The sequence below is a fragment of the Doryrhamphus excisus genome, chromosome 1 (assembly GCF_030265055.1).
Source record: "Doryrhamphus excisus isolate RoL2022-K1 chromosome 1, RoL_Dexc_1.0, whole genome shotgun sequence".
NCBI lineage: Eukaryota > Metazoa > Chordata > Actinopteri > Syngnathiformes > Syngnathidae > Doryrhamphus > Doryrhamphus excisus.
In genome coordinates this window covers 7,309,553-7,325,257 of record NC_080466.1, presented here as the reverse complement: position 1 = coordinate 7,325,257, position 15,705 = coordinate 7,309,553, and the positions used below count along the sequence as shown (strand labels likewise).

The 15,705-nt window shown below is 41.0% G+C and overlaps 1 protein-coding gene across 7 annotated transcripts in view; it reads left to right on the top strand.

Moving 5' to 3' along the window:
* Positions 1–15,705, top strand: part of grin2bb (glutamate receptor, ionotropic, N-methyl D-aspartate 2B, genome duplicate b) — a 95,079-nt gene that overhangs the window by 72,919 nt on the left and 6,455 nt on the right. For all 7 annotated transcript variants that reach the window (XM_058069447.1, XM_058069446.1, XM_058069451.1 and 4 more), the window contains 9 exons: positions 439–553; positions 639–844; positions 2,462–2,633; positions 3,516–3,669; positions 5,057–5,182; positions 7,657–7,886; positions 9,958–10,118; positions 11,592–11,779; positions 13,174–13,412. In XM_058069447.1, the coding sequence (XP_057925430.1) occupies positions 439–553; positions 639–844; positions 2,462–2,633; positions 3,516–3,669; positions 5,057–5,182; positions 7,657–7,886; positions 9,958–10,118; positions 11,592–11,779; positions 13,174–13,412 (1,591 nt within the window). The remainder of the gene's footprint in view (positions 1–438; positions 554–638; positions 845–2,461; positions 2,634–3,515; positions 3,670–5,056; positions 5,183–7,656; positions 7,887–9,957; positions 10,119–11,591; positions 11,780–13,173; positions 13,413–15,705) is intronic.

Below are 15,705 nucleotides of genomic sequence, written 5' to 3'. Positions count from 1 at the left end.
GACAGAAGGATATTTTTGAGACCCAACACAAACACATTTGATATGATAGTAGTGACAAATCCTCCGGCTACAAGGTTTTAGTGTCTTTTATGTCACTGTTATTGTGTTAAGATCTCAGATTCTACTGTTTTGGTCCATGAACCTTATCTATTTTTGACAGTCTCAAACAGACTGACACAACCTAGCAGGTGAACATGGTGTAGAATTTCAATGGTGTCATTTCCCAGAACAGAGAGATGTTCATGTTGCACTCAGCAGCTTGAGAGAAGGCTGCTGATGTTGATGTTAGTGTGCATGCTGGACAAGTGAAGCGTCTGTTGATCACAGCTTGTTCATCATGTCGAAATCTGTGCAAATAAATTGCAGGCTTTGTAAAATCATTCTCATACAGGCCCACACAGACACGCTTGACATTTCTCATTGCAATCTAATTCACAGGTACATCATGAATGTGACATTTGAAGGGCGTAACCTGTCATTCAGCGATGAGGGGCACCAGATTTTCCCCAAACTGGTCATCATCCTTCTCGACAAGGACAGACAATGGGACAGGGTAAATATCGTCTTTATTCTTCTTCTCTTCATTTCACAAAATCCTGCCCATAACACGGCCTCACCCTCACGCTCCCCTGCTGAAGGTGGGCAAGTGGGAGAAAGGTTCTCTAGCCATGAAGTATCACGTGTGGCCTCGTTTCGAGTTGTTCACCACGGCAGAGGACCACGAGGATCACCTGTCCATCGTTACATTGGAGGAGGCGCCCTTTGTCATAGTGGAGGATGTGGACCCACTGAGTGGTACCTGCATGAGGAACACAGTGCCTTGTCGGAAACAGCTCAAGCTCATGTGAGAGGACATTTTCTTCCCCCTTTCGGTGTTGAAAAACAAGATTTTAGTGTACCCTCCTTCCCCCCTTGGTTTCTGTCGCTTACTTAATTCCTTCATTCTGAATTTTACTTTAATTAGTCATCATCATCCACAACATCAAACATAATGTACATAGTATATGTACACAAAAACATAAACTCAACGCTATTTTTTCCTCCCAATTTTCATGAACTGAAAAAAAATGACCTAACGTTGTTCTATGTACACAAAAGGCCCATCTCTCTCAAATATTGTTCACAAATCTGTCTAACTCTGTGTTAGTTAGCATTCATCATTCATAATTCATCCACCTCACACTCACATCAAGACGTTCATTCGACAGCAAAATAGGTTGGCCACAATAAAAGGCCACTCTGCAATCTGCAAATTTGTATGGCCATGAATGCTGAATCTCGATACATAATACATTGTATTCTATTTAGCATTTTATTCTATATAATTGGCTCACAGGCATGATGTGAATGGTAATGGTAATGGTTTCATTTCATTTAATCAGGTTACAATGGAATACGTCACATAAATCAATTCACTGTTCCACATGTCCGAAAGGAGGTATGATTTTTATTTAATATATACATAAAGTGGCCACACAGCTAGGAGAGCCGAGTTTGATTCCACCCTCGGCCATCTCTGTGTAGAGTTTTCATGTTGTCCCCATGCATGCGTGGGTTTTCTCCGGGTACTCAGGTTTCCTCCCACATTCCAAAAACATGCTAGGTTAATTGGTGACTACAGGTTGTCCATAGGTATGAATGTGAGTGTGAATGGTTGTTTGTCTATATGTGCCCTGTGATTGGCTGGCGACCAGTCCAGGGTGTAACCCGCCTCTCGCCTGAAAACAGCTGGGATAGGCTCCAGCACCCTGCGACCCTGGTAGAAAATGGATGATTGAATGACTATACATAAAGAAGTGTAAGGTAATGTCACCATACAGTGATAAAATTGATTTTTGAGTGATTTTTTTTACAACCATAATAAATAATGATCATGGATATAAAAATCAAAATGGTGATATAAAATGAAAAAAAACACAACGTGACCCGTTTAACTCATTTTTCTTGCATTTTGCAAACACCATTACAAACATGGTGTGTGTGAATGATGAGAAGAAAAGCTCTTGTCAGTCGTTTGACGGCACCTGTTGGTATGCATGTATATGTACGTAAATCTATAGACCCTGAATATCAGACGACTAGAGAAACAAAATAATTTTTTCATACTTACAGCATTTTCATATCAAAACATTAAATAGCAAATGTTTGCATATAAGACGACCTGTACTGAGTTTCATCCTAACATCGGGTCAATGATGTGTTTGTCCATTACTACTAACAACATTACCATTATTAAACAGAGCATTATGCGTATAGACAAATCACCACTTGACGTATTCCTCTTTTTTTTTCTTTTATTCTCATCTCAAGTGAAACACCAGCATGTGCCCATACTATACACTACAAATGTGGGCAATTGATGTAATTCCTCCCTCTATTTTTGGAACAGCCATTTTTCCTGTACTATAACTACTAATCTTGCTGTTAGTAATTTCCCCTCCCTCCTCATTTCACCTGTCAGCAACCAAACGGGCAATTCCGGCATCTACATCAAGCGCTGCTGCAAAGGCTTTTGCATCGACATCCTGAAAAAGATCGCCAAGACAGTCAAGTTCACGTATGACCTTTACCTGGTCACGAATGGTAAACACGGCAAGAAGGTGAACGGGACATGGAACGGCATGGTCGGAGAGGTGAGCATTGAAAGTGATGGACTGGAGTATCCTCCGTCTCCCCTCTTCCACACATTGTCTTGTAATTATCACACCCTCTGCAGTATTTATTTAATCAGACTCCAGTATGTATGTTTGTTGTTGATACCACAGCCTTAAGAGTTTGTTAGAGCGCCCACAGAAATTTACAATTGCGATAGGCCTAATTATATTATCTCAGAGACTCTCCCTCTCTTGCTCTTCTGCCTATTTCACATCATCAAGCACATGTTCCCCCTCAACCTGGCCTGAGGGGAAGCAAGCGATCGGCTCCACACGACCTCGGGTGTAGCACATTGAGGCTCCTAATGGGAGATGGAGAGGCTTAGAGAACAAGTAGATGTGAGAAACTGTGTGTGTGTGTGTGTGTGTGTGTGTGAGAGAGAGAGAGAATGTGTGTTTTGCATACACATCAGGCCATTAAGAATCAATGTGATGTGCAACTTCATTGATTGTGGCATGGAATAGGTGACATTAATATCATCTTAACAGAAATGGGTTACGATGTTCAGCCTCATTTAAAATTAATAACTCCCTGCCTACTATACATGCTTGGTTGTAGGATTTCCAAAAGATACATCTACATGGAGGCTATGCTAATGTGTAGTGCGTCAATGCATTACTATACAACTCCAGGCCTCAGCAGCTAATGATTTAATTCAAACACATAAGCTCTCTATGATAATGTGGAAGAAACTACAAGTGTAAGATTCCTGCACACTCTTGCATCTAGTTTCAATTTTTATTCATAGCTTTATGCAGTAGGACCTCAGGCTAAATGTACCGGAACTCACTCTTAGGGAGGTCATGCACAGTAATGCATCCACTGACTGCCTATATGCCATCTCTGTGTGTGTGTGTCAGGTGGTGCTGAAGAACGCTCATATGGCAGTAGGCTCGCTCACCATCAACGAGGAGAGGTCGGAGGTCATTGACTTCTCCGTGCCATTCATTGAGACAGGAATCAGCGTCATGGTCTCCCGTAGCAATGGGACCGTGTCGCCCTCTGCCTTCTTAGGTAAGAAGAAACTCATAGAAACTGGACAGGACCCAACAGCACAGTCTGAGGTGCAGGAAGTATGGGGAGAATAAAGTCATTGAAGTAATTAAGATGAAGTAGTACTAGATGGAGAAAATATATTAACTGTGTATTAACCAATGAATGTTGTATTTTGGTGTGTCTTCTATTCTGTTTACTTGCTTTATTCAACTTCATTCTTCTGTAAAGTGTCTTTGAGTATTTTGAAAAGCGCTATACGAATAAAATGTATTATTATTATTATTATTAAAATAGGAGTGTCCAAAGTGTGGGCCGGTGGGCATTTGCGGCCTACTACAGTTTTTTATTTATGTAAAACTACAAGATAACTACAGCAAAAATAGAACAAAAAACAGCAGTCATTAAATGAGAATAAAGTCGGAATATGAATAGAGCAGTGTTAGTAGTACTAACACTTGAACACTGGTTGTGTGGCCTGCATGCAATCCACTCTCCACCGTGCAGACCCCTCTTTGAAGCGTTTTTTTTTTTTCAAATTATCGGTTATCAAAGCTATTATAATAATATTTAAGAATTATCGTATATGACGTCAGAATTTCTTGGTCCGGTATTTATCGTGCACCCCTTCTAAATATGTTTATTATGAACTTAATTTAATTTTCTCTGCATCATAATATTATTTTTTTTCCCTTCTTTATTTCAAACATCATCCAAAGCACAACAAACCAAACATAAATCAACACAAATAAAAATACCTATGTATATATAAACGTACACATGTTCGAAAGGGAATGGGATGAAGTCAAGACTTATCTAGTCCCACCCCCCTAACCACCCAGATTCCAACCTCATCCCAACAAAACATATATTATTCCTTATCTACAAGAATGAAAACCCCTCCAACCACCCTCACCCAGCTTGAGGCACCCAACTACATGCCAAGAGCAACCAGTTCATTACTAGTCATTGTATTGTACATAGTCCAGTACAAAAGAAAAAAGAATGAAACCACTCCAACTATACAGTCACCACACCAGTCATCACAAGCTAACATGGATATAAAAAACATCAATGTTATGGTATTGTTTCAGTGAGATTAAAAAATAAATGTGAGAGAAAAAAGAAAAATATTCTTTCAAATAATAAAATTAAAAAGTTAAAAAATTAAAAAAGTAAAAAATTAAAAAATCACATTTCATGTTGTGCAATAAAGTAACCAAAATATTCGAACCAGCTCTCAGTATGATGCAGTGCAGCTTTCCGCTACTACAACCACAATGATAAACATTTTTAAATGGCTATGCTGTCATCTCATTACATTATACCTAATGTGTTTGCTTTTGTGTTGTATAAATATTATGATGTGCACACCTAACCTAATACCCTCTCCATTTGATTGTTCCAGAGCCCTTCAGTGCCGACGTGTGGGTGATGATGTTTGTGATGCTGCTGATTGTGTCAGCCGTGGCCGTGTTTGTGTTTGAGTACTTCAGCCCGGTGGGTTACAATCGCTGCCTGGCAGATGGGAGAGGTAAGAGGCACACACGATGACAAACACACACACACACACACACAAGGACAGACTCGGGCATTCAACCAGTCAATGAGTTACCTTGAAATTGGTTTTATTATCACCTCCAATGTGCTTAAGTTGACCGTGGGTCTCTTAGCATCACAGACAGTCACTTGAGCTCCTTCTCTAATAAAAAGGCTTGTTTAACACAATCGGAAAGTTATCTTAGCGTGAGCAAAAGCCGCCGATAGGCACATAGCTGACACAGATGGGCGGGGCTATGCATCTATTGTCACTTATACTGCCAACTGTGATTAATTACAGTAATAATTAATTGTCCTGTATGATGATAGCAAACTTTTTGTTTATTTAGATCAGGGGTGTCCAAACTTTTTCCACCGAAAAATCAAAGGATGCAGGAGGCTGCTTTGATAATTTTATTCATTCATTCATTCATTTTCTACCGCTTTTCCTCACGAGGGTCGCGGGGGTGCTGGAGCCTATCCCAGCTGTCTTCGGGCCTGAGGCGGGGTACACCCTGGACTGGCCGCCAGCCAATCACAGGGCACATATAGACAAACAACCATTCACACTCACATTCATACCTATGGACAATTTGGAGTCGCCAATTAACCTAGCATGTTTTTGGAATGTGGGAGGAAACCGGAGTACCCGGAGAAAACCCACGCATGCACGGGGAGAACATGCAAACTCCACACAGAGATGACCGAGGGTGGAATTGAACCCTGGTCTCCTAGCTGTGAGGTCTGCACACTAACCACTAGGCCGCCGTGCCGCCCTGATATTTTTATGTATTTTTAAAAAAATTATATATATTTAGCGACAAAGCTTTGTGTTATTGGTTATTAGTATCACCATATTGGCTTCATCTCTTAACATTTTGCCTTTTTGCTCTATTTTCGCTGGGTTTTTTGGTTTCATTTTTATTTTATTTGTTCCCCATGTGCCGCAGGCCAATAAAACACAGCTGTAGCCAGCAAATTGTCCCCGGACTGCACTTTGGACGCCCCTGATTTAGATCAATTCTTTGGAGGTCATATTTTGGAGGTTTTATCCTTGATCAAAAATGGGTATGTTAGATTTAATGAGTTGCAAACCAGTATATTTTCAGAAAAGTTATCTTAGCGTGAGCAAAAGCGCCCCCCCCCATCTTAAGTATTACGCCAGTGTTACACCATCTCCTCCTCTTTCTCGGCTTGTAAGAAGGGGCTGAATGTACCGGATTGGATCTATTACTGTTCATTGAAAATATTTGTCAACTTGTACAATGCTTGGCAGACACGAGTGCTGCTGCCTGCTAGGAGTCAAAAACCATCTCAGGTAGCTGCCAGTTTCAATCAACTTTCCTATCAAAGTCAGCACTTTTGCTTTTTCTGCCAACTCTCAGGATAGAATTGACCTGGCGCAACAGCAGCAGCCACTCATGATCAAATCTGTAAAATATTTTTATAGCCTGATTTGTCAGCATACTCCAGAGGGAATATGTGTTTGATTTGTAGTAACATTTGTCCATGTAGTACTCTGAGAAGAAACTCTCCTATTATTTGTGTATCCATTGTTGAGTGTGCACACTAGGTTACGTAAGGCTGTCGTCCTGAGCACACTCCTGCTCCAGATGTGGAATAATTGTAGCCTGCTGTGCCCGTCGACTGCTTCCCCCCACCTCCTTTACGCCCTCTCGAATGCCACATAGCTACAGTGGAGAGCTTGTCATTCCTCCACACACAAACACACACGTGGGTGGAATGGTCTCTAACAATGAGGTCGTCACTACTCACCATACAGACACAACATTAGGTACACATGAACAATCGTAAGCACGGTAACCAAAATGCTGCCTTTATAAAGATAATAGTTTTAATTGACACTGTGAAAGATGTATTAATTAAGCAACATCCATCCATTTTCTATACCGCTTATCCTCACAAGGGCATGCTGGAGCCTATCCCAGCCGGGCGAGAGGCTGGACACTGGACTGGTCGCCAGCCAATCACAGGGCACATATAGACAAACAACCATTCACACTCACATTCATACCTATGGACAATTAACCTAGCATGCATATTTTTGGAATGTGGGAGGAAAACGGAGAAAAGTCAAGCACAAGGAGAACATGCAAACTCCACACAGCGGGGAATCAACCCTGGTCTCCTCGCTGTGCGGCCTGCGTGTTAACCACTTGTCCACCACTCTTGCCCCTTAAGGGATGAGATAATAGCACTACAAGAGGAATCTATAGTACAAATACAGCTAGATCTAAGAGACCTGCTAACACAGATTGGAAATGTACTATCACAGAACAAAAGCCTCAAGAAGAGCTTCTCTGTGATCCATGATGAAGTCATTATTTTTGTAAAGGCATCATTTTTGTACCAAATGAAGTAGTCACCAAAAAAGCACAGAAGTGAATCCAGTTATCCATCAAGTATTCTTTCCTTCATCCATCATGCCTCTCCTCCTTTGTTTGCCAGAGCCCGGCGGTCCCTCCTTCACTATCGGAAAGGCCATCTGGCTACTTTGGGGTCTGGTTTTCAACAACTCTGTTCCGGTGCAGAATCCCAAAGGTACCACCAGCAAGATCATGGTGTCCGTGTGGGCCTTTTTCGCTGTCATCTTCTTGGCTTCCTACACTGCCAACCTGGCAGCCTTCATGATCCAGGAGGAGTATGTCGACCAGGTGTCGGGCCTGTCAGACAAAAAGGTGGGAATACACCTCACAGGAAGAGCTTCTAAGGTGTAGGAGCAGAATCTAAATATGCTGCATGTACAGATTACTACTAACTTTTAGTTGTAAACCCAGTATATAGTACTGGTAGTATTTCTGTTTACCATTGCATTGAACCCCTAAGGATGAACACAATCAGACCTCTGGTGGGGTTTGGATTTGGAAACAATGGAAATAAAAATAATCTGTGTCAAATGTCAAACTATCTAAGCAATATTTAGGTAACATTTTAACTGAACAGTGGGTTGGTTTACAGTATTTCTTTTTTGAAAGGTGTGTTACATGTGAGGAACATAACATATTTAAGGAGGACACAGGAAGCGGGGAAAGGAAGTCAGATACATAAGATACATAAGATTATTGATACATAAACAAAAAAATACATGAAAACTCCCTACCATGCCCAAAAATAAACATTCCTGCTGCACCAGCCCAAACGAACAATCAGAACAGGCCAACCCTCCACAGGGCCATCGACCTGTTACCTCATCGCTAGGCCTGAAGTCAACTAAATCCCAAAACAAAACCGAAAACAGAACTACCAAGAACTAAACACTAATATAAAACACGTTTATGCCACCAGCCAGCACAAAGCAGCGTAATGGCCGTGGATCACATTGCATAAGAAGGTATACCACAGAGAGTGGAAGGTGGCGAGCGGAGACAACCAGCAGAGCACACCTGCACTCATTAATAGGCTCCAAAAACGATGGGACCCAATCAGCTGCTTCCTGTAAAAAAAAAAAATTTTAAAAAGCAAAAAAAAAAACTACTCAGACATAACAAAGGGCAACAGTAAGAGTGATAATTAGTATCACAGGGTGATAATAATTTTACTTTTAATAAAGTTCCTTACTTGAAGTGCAGCGTTGTGATGTGCAGAAGAATTTTTTTCATTTTTATGCACTTTTAACGGAGGTGAAGTGTTCAATAACAGGAGCACCAGACCTGATGTTGGGGCCAGGAGGCCGGCCGGTATGCACATAGCTGACACAGATGGGTGGGGCTATGCATCTGTTGTCACTTATACTGTCTGATATACAGTATATACTCAGTGCCGAATGACTCGTATTTTTTTCCGCTTTTAGGCAGACTGTCACTCATTTGAGATGTACAGTGTAGGAAATGGGCACAGGCACACACCACACACACCCACAGTGCAAAGTGTATTGAAAACCCGCAGCCCATAAGGTAGGATTGTCCCGTGTAGGGTTGACTGAATCATATCCTGTGTACCCAACCATCGCTAGTTTATAAAATACAGTGATATTTCATAGGGTATTTCAGGCATACAGTAGTTACAGATGGTGATTCATCGTGATTAATTTGTAAACTGTGATTAATTACAATAATACAATTAATTGTCCTGTATGATGATAGCAAACTTTTTGTTTATTTAGATCAGGGGTGTCCAAACTTTTTCCACCGAAAAATTAAAGGATGCAGGGGGCTGCTTTGATATTTTTATGTATTTTTTAACTTTGTAAAAAGGCTTTAAAAAAATATATGTATTTAGCGACAAAGCTTTGTGTTATTGGTTATTAGTATCACTAGGCTTCGTCTCCTAACATTTTGCCTTTTTGCTCTATTTTCACTGTTTTTTTTGGTTTCATTTTTATTTTATTTGTTCCCCATGTGCCGCGGGCCAATAAAACACAGCTGCAGCCAGCAAATTGTCCCCGGACTGCACTTTGGACACCCCTGATTTAGATCAATTCTTTGGAGGTCATATTTTGGAGTTTTTATCCTTGATCAAAAATGGGTATGTTCGGTTTAATGAGTTGCAAGCCAGTATATTTTCAGAGCTGTGTGCTCGTCCTTGAGATGTGCGTCAGCCCCCCTGATCACGACTCCAAACATTTAGTAAATTTAGACCTTCCAAAGCATAGTTCTGTCTTCCCTGCTCAACAGTGCATTAAAGACTATTTGATGCGTCTCAGTGCCTTTTCAACACTAACGAGCACTCCTCTGTCATTTTCTCTTTTGTGGTCTCTTTTCCGGAAACCGCCACCCACATCCACCATTTCCCCCCTTCATACAACAACAGTTCCAGAAGCCTAACGAATTCTCACCGCCATTCCGCTTTGGTACCGTGCCCAATGGGAGCACAGAGCGCAACATCCGGAACAACTACCGGGACATGCATGCCTACATGACCAGCTTCCACCAGAAGAACGTGGACGAGGCACTGTACAGTCTCAAGACTGGGTGAGGAGGGGCTTCAGAGCGGCTGACATGGGGATGAAAGGGGGGGAAGAAAAAAAAGTGGTGTTTCAATGATGCAACCGTAAGAAAAGATGTAAACAGTGGAGGGAGATGAAGGAAGAGACACCATTCTGATTCATGGGGGTGGGCTCTGACACCCAGAATAACAATCTGTGTAACTAATAACCCATCCAGTGTCTCCATTTAAAGCTAAAAGACAATGGAACACTCCATTAGAGATCAAGCTGAATGACCACTGAGCCCAAAGGCACCATTGACAGCAGTTTGCTGCGGGTTTGGTGACTGTCTCATCAATTACTATCTGTCAAATCACTCAGAGATGATTAGATTAGCACAGAAAGGTGCCTTATTTAGATCAAAATGTAGATTTACATATAGGGAAAATAATACTACATTTCATTTATAGGCATAAAAAAACAAAAAAGCAACACTAAAACAAATACATACTGTATAAATCAAATCAAATCAAATTAACTTTATTTGTATAGCACTTTTCCTGCAAAGACATGCAACACAAAGTGCTTTACAGAATTAAAACAAATTCCACAATTAAAAGGAAAAAACAAAGAAACAATATAACAATACAATATAATATACATAAACAATATAACAAACAGTATAATGCGGTGGAATTCATCCATCCATCCTTTTTCTATAACCCTTGTTTTCACAAGGGTTGCGGGTATGCTGGAGCCTATCCCAGCTGTCTTTGGGTGAGAGGTGGGGTACACCCTGGACTGGTTGCCAGCCAATCACAGGGAAGGCAGTGGAATTGCGAAAAAATAGTACTTCTACAACTGATGAGGCTATAAATCAATATAATGAAAAAGTGTGTATTATAACATTCATTCATTCATTTTCTACCGTTTATCCTCACGAGGGTCGCATGGGGGTGCTGGAGCCTATCCCAGCTGTCTTCGGGCGAGAGGCGGGGTACACACTGGACTGGTTGCCAGCCAATCACAGGGCTGGAAGTGGAATTGTGAAAAATAGTACTTCTACTACTGATGAGGCTATAAATCAAAATAATGAAAAAGTGTGTATTATAACAGTTTTTCATAAATGTAAATATCTAATCACAAAAAAAGTAAAACAAAAATCTACATTTTCATTTATTTTAGTGAGTGTCTTTACTTTCACATCTCTTCCAGATCACTGGTGTGTGAGCAAGATGACTTGTTTGTGGAGACGTTTGGTTTGAATGCATAAATCTAAAGACCCCGAGTGTATACCTCAGCTTTTGTCGGGCTTTTTTTCTGGAGTAAAAATGAAGTTTTATTTTTACTTCTACGGTAATTCCATCCAAATATCTGTTGACTGATTAAGTGCAGTATAGAGTGAGGAAGGGACTGATTTGAATGTGCCCATTCTGCTGTCATTATGTTATTAGTGATTCATAATATTTAAAGCTGTCTATAAAAGTGACTTATTCAACTCTCCCATTGTATTCCACAGCAAACTGGATGCCTTCATCTACGATGCTGCAGTACTTAACTACATGGCGGGCAGAGATGAAGGCTGCAAGCTTGTCACTATTGGCAGTGGCAAGGTGTTTGCCTCCACTGGGTATGGCATCGCTATCCAGAAGGACTCGGGCTGGAAACGTGCTGTGGATCTGGCCATCCTTATGCTGTTTGGAGACGGTAAATGACAATGTTTACCTAAGATATCGCATTAATGTTGCATCTGTAAATACTGTATGTATGGCTACGTTCGCACTGCAGGTCAGTTAAGACGTTTTTATTCATGTGTGATCTGTATCTCATGTTTTTATGTCAGTTTGAATACAGATTTTTTTCAAATGTTCGTATGTAGATATACTGTATATCCGATGTGGAGTTTGTTTACAGTATTTCCTCAAATAATGGCTTCCACTCTAACAGGGGGTGCCACTGTTTGGCTGCTTATTATGACAGCAGACATCTTTACCACAACACAAATTGGCCGCACAGCAGAAGTGGCACCTGTAAAGCTGAAGTTTACAGTGGAACTGTGTTGCCGGACTGGTGCATGTCACTCCACAATTTATTCCCTTTGATTGTGTCTTGAAAAATAAAATGAAAAGCATCGTGAAGCCGTACTCCACAGTGAGCGATGGTGCTGAAATGGTTGCCAGAGAGACTGATCAATGTTTGCATGAAGTATAAGTCACATGACCCCCTAATCAGTAGTGCTGCCTGTAATGATTGACATTTAGACTGACTGACCAGTGGTGACATTAATAAGTCATGTCACCAATCAATCAATCAGTGTTGTGTCGACTGGCAGATGCTGAGTAATGAAAGAAATAATTTTGAGTCCCAAAAAAAGGACATTTCCAGGTAAAATATATCAGCTGGTTTTTTATCTATATATGATTTATCTATATCATCGTATCAATAATTCTAATATAATTAGAATTAATTATATTAGAATTAGAATAATTCTAATTTATTATTCTAATTTATTTATCAAAAAAGTATGTCAGAGCCCGCTTAGATGAAGGGACGTCAGTAAAAGCAACTTAACACCTCTCTAGGATAAACTCATTCATGCTCCTTTGCACAAACTATATTATGTAAGCATTGAAGAACTATATACCCCACTTGATCTCTCTCTCGCACACACACACAACCATCGGGGCAAATCCAGCAAATCTCTCTGGACGTGTCCTACCCCTTTAGCAGCCCCCAGAGATATGGAACTAAGATGGAGCCATTTTAGGGTGGAAATACTGGTCACATGACCATGTATACTTCCTCCCTAAGGATTGTCAAGTCCCAGCAGGCAGTTTTTTTTTCCCACAACAAAGAATGATCACCCTTGCATGAGCAATCCTTAATGAGGATGATCGCCTGTCGGGGCGTTGAGTTCAAATAATGCAATGTGACATTTTTTTCCCCATACATGAGACCTGAGTTGTTTTTGGCATCAACTCACCACCCAAAAATATGTGTCCTTTTTAACCGAGCTCACACTTGAAGGCGGAAACACCCAAGGTTCCGTGCGGCTGACACATATCACTAACCTTTCAATAATGTGTCTGCTCCCCTTCCAGGTGAGATGGAGGAGTTGGAGGCCTTATGGCTTACAGGTATCTGCCACAATGAGAAAAACGAGGTGATGAGCAGTCAGCTGGATGTGGACAACATGGCAGGGGTCTTCTACATGCTCGGGGCTGCCATGGTTCTGTCATTCATCACCTTCATCTGTGAACATTTGTTCTACTGGCAGCTGCGCTTCTGCTTCATGGGCGTGTGTTCGGGAAAGCCCGGGGTCACCTTCTCCATTAGCAGGGTGAGTGTGCATGTGTTTTATTTTGGCTTTGACCTTTGTCTTCCTGACAGTGACGACATCACAATGGTTATGGAAAGATTTCTGACTCTTTTTGATGATGACTCGCATGTCATTTGCAGTTCAGGTTTTCACTTTGCAACAAAAAACTTTAAGTAGGGGCGGCACGGCGGTCTAGTGACCTCACAGCTAGGAGACCAGGGTTCAATTCCACCCTCGGTCATCTCTGTGTGGAGTTTGCATGTTCTTCCCGTGCATGCGTGGGTTTTCTCCGGGGACTCCGGTTTCCTGCCACATCCCAAAAACATGCTAGGCTAATTGGCGACTTCAAATTATCCATAGGTATGAATGTGAGTGTGAATGGTTGTTTGTCTATATGTGCCCTGTGATTCGCTGGCGACCAGTCCAGGGTGTACCCCGCCTCTCGCCCGAAGACAGCTGGGATAGGCTCCAGCACCCCCCGCGACCCACGTGAGGAAAAAGCGGTAGAAAATGAATGAATGTTAAGTAGCTACCGGAAGTTCATTTTCCAAAAAGTAGTACAATCAGGTTAAGTTTGGAAGGATACACTTTATTTGGTCATTTCCACAAACAGTGGTCGCAATAAAATCACTGACCCACTTTTCAGTAACACGGTGTACAGTTTGCTTACAGTTTACCTTTCTTTGTTACAGTACTGTACACAGTCTGACAGTAGAACAACAACTAAGCACCACATGTAAAGAGGAATTTATGCCATTTATGTCACTTTTTATTTATGGATGATGGATTGCTTCCTGTCATGTTTATCATGTTTGTTTACTTGATTTGCAACAAACACGGTGTCTCACTGTTATGAAGGGTCTTAAGTTGAGATGTTCATTACTTTCACCTTAAAGACTGCGGTGGAACATAATTGAATATAACACATTTTTAAATTTTTTTCTAGTATATTTTGCCCATTTCTGTTGACTAACTCACAAAAGCATGGTTAGATAATCCAAGCGAAACCCAGTATATTTTGAAACTTCTTTTTATTTTGGACAAAAACTACACACATCTCTATTCATTATAAATAGGTATTATTTATCATCTTTTCTGAAGCAGAATCAACTCATTATGTGGCACATTTGGAGCTTGTAATCCAATAATGTTAATGCCGGAAGAGTTTACAGTACTTTACCGCGTTTCTCTGACGGACCATTTAACAAGGTGTCTTAGTGTTATTGCATGCTGTTTCTTTCCCCAGAAATAGCCATTCCAGGAGTAATTCATTTGCATAATGTTACCTTTTTCAGCGAGGAGGTTGGTGTGCCTAAATAGCCCTAATAGATAACATTTATCAAAGAAAAAGATGCCGGTGTTTGTGTTTGGTTACAAGCTGAAGCAGTTTGTAATTATCATTTGGTTGAACACCCACTCACACTGACCTGACAAAACTGCCATTGAATACTCAAGCATTTTTTTGTCTGGTGTCCATGTAAAGTGTGAAGCCACAACTCTGTTTTTATTGCTCCATAAAGTGTGATATTTGTCAAGTTTTATGACTTTTTTCCTTGGGAGCTTTGAGATTTAATGCGCGCTCACACGAGGCAATCCGTGCCGTGCTTGGGTACACTTGACATCTAAAGTCATGGTACACTTCACGATTGGAGGAGGTGATTTGAGATACATTATTTGTAATCAGGGTATCATGTCGCCTTTTTTTATGCCTAGTTAAATGCTAACTGATGATTGGTAGCAGGACAAAGTATCGGAGGGAAAAGTCACAGTGGTGTACCGGTAACCTTTGTTCTCTTACCTTTTCGAGACGTAAAAAGATTGTCAGTTATTCCCTCTGGAGAAACTGCCATTCGCTCGAGCATCCGGAAACCGATAAAACAGACAAAAGGAGTATAAAAGGCAACTGGGTTGACGTCAGATATCAGACTGACGACTCAGCAAAAGTGAAAACGGCTTATCAGGAACAGGTTTTGTTCTTCCTTTGAAAAAAGATGGGTGGTCTATGCGCAGATTTGGCCACTTAACTGTGAGTATTTCACATGACGACAACCTTGTCTGCATCCATTTTCTACCAATCTGACTTTGGACAAAAGATATACCCTGGGCTGGATTCCATCCATCCATTCATCCATCCATTTTTTTGTTGTTTATCCTCACTAGCACTGATATGCTAAAGCCGAGGATTTCCAACCAATCGCAGGGAAAATACAGTATATCAATCATTCACACTCACATTGACATCTACAGTCAAACCATCAAAATGCGCAAATTTCAGTGCTACACTACCTGTGACCTACGACACCCATATTTCTTC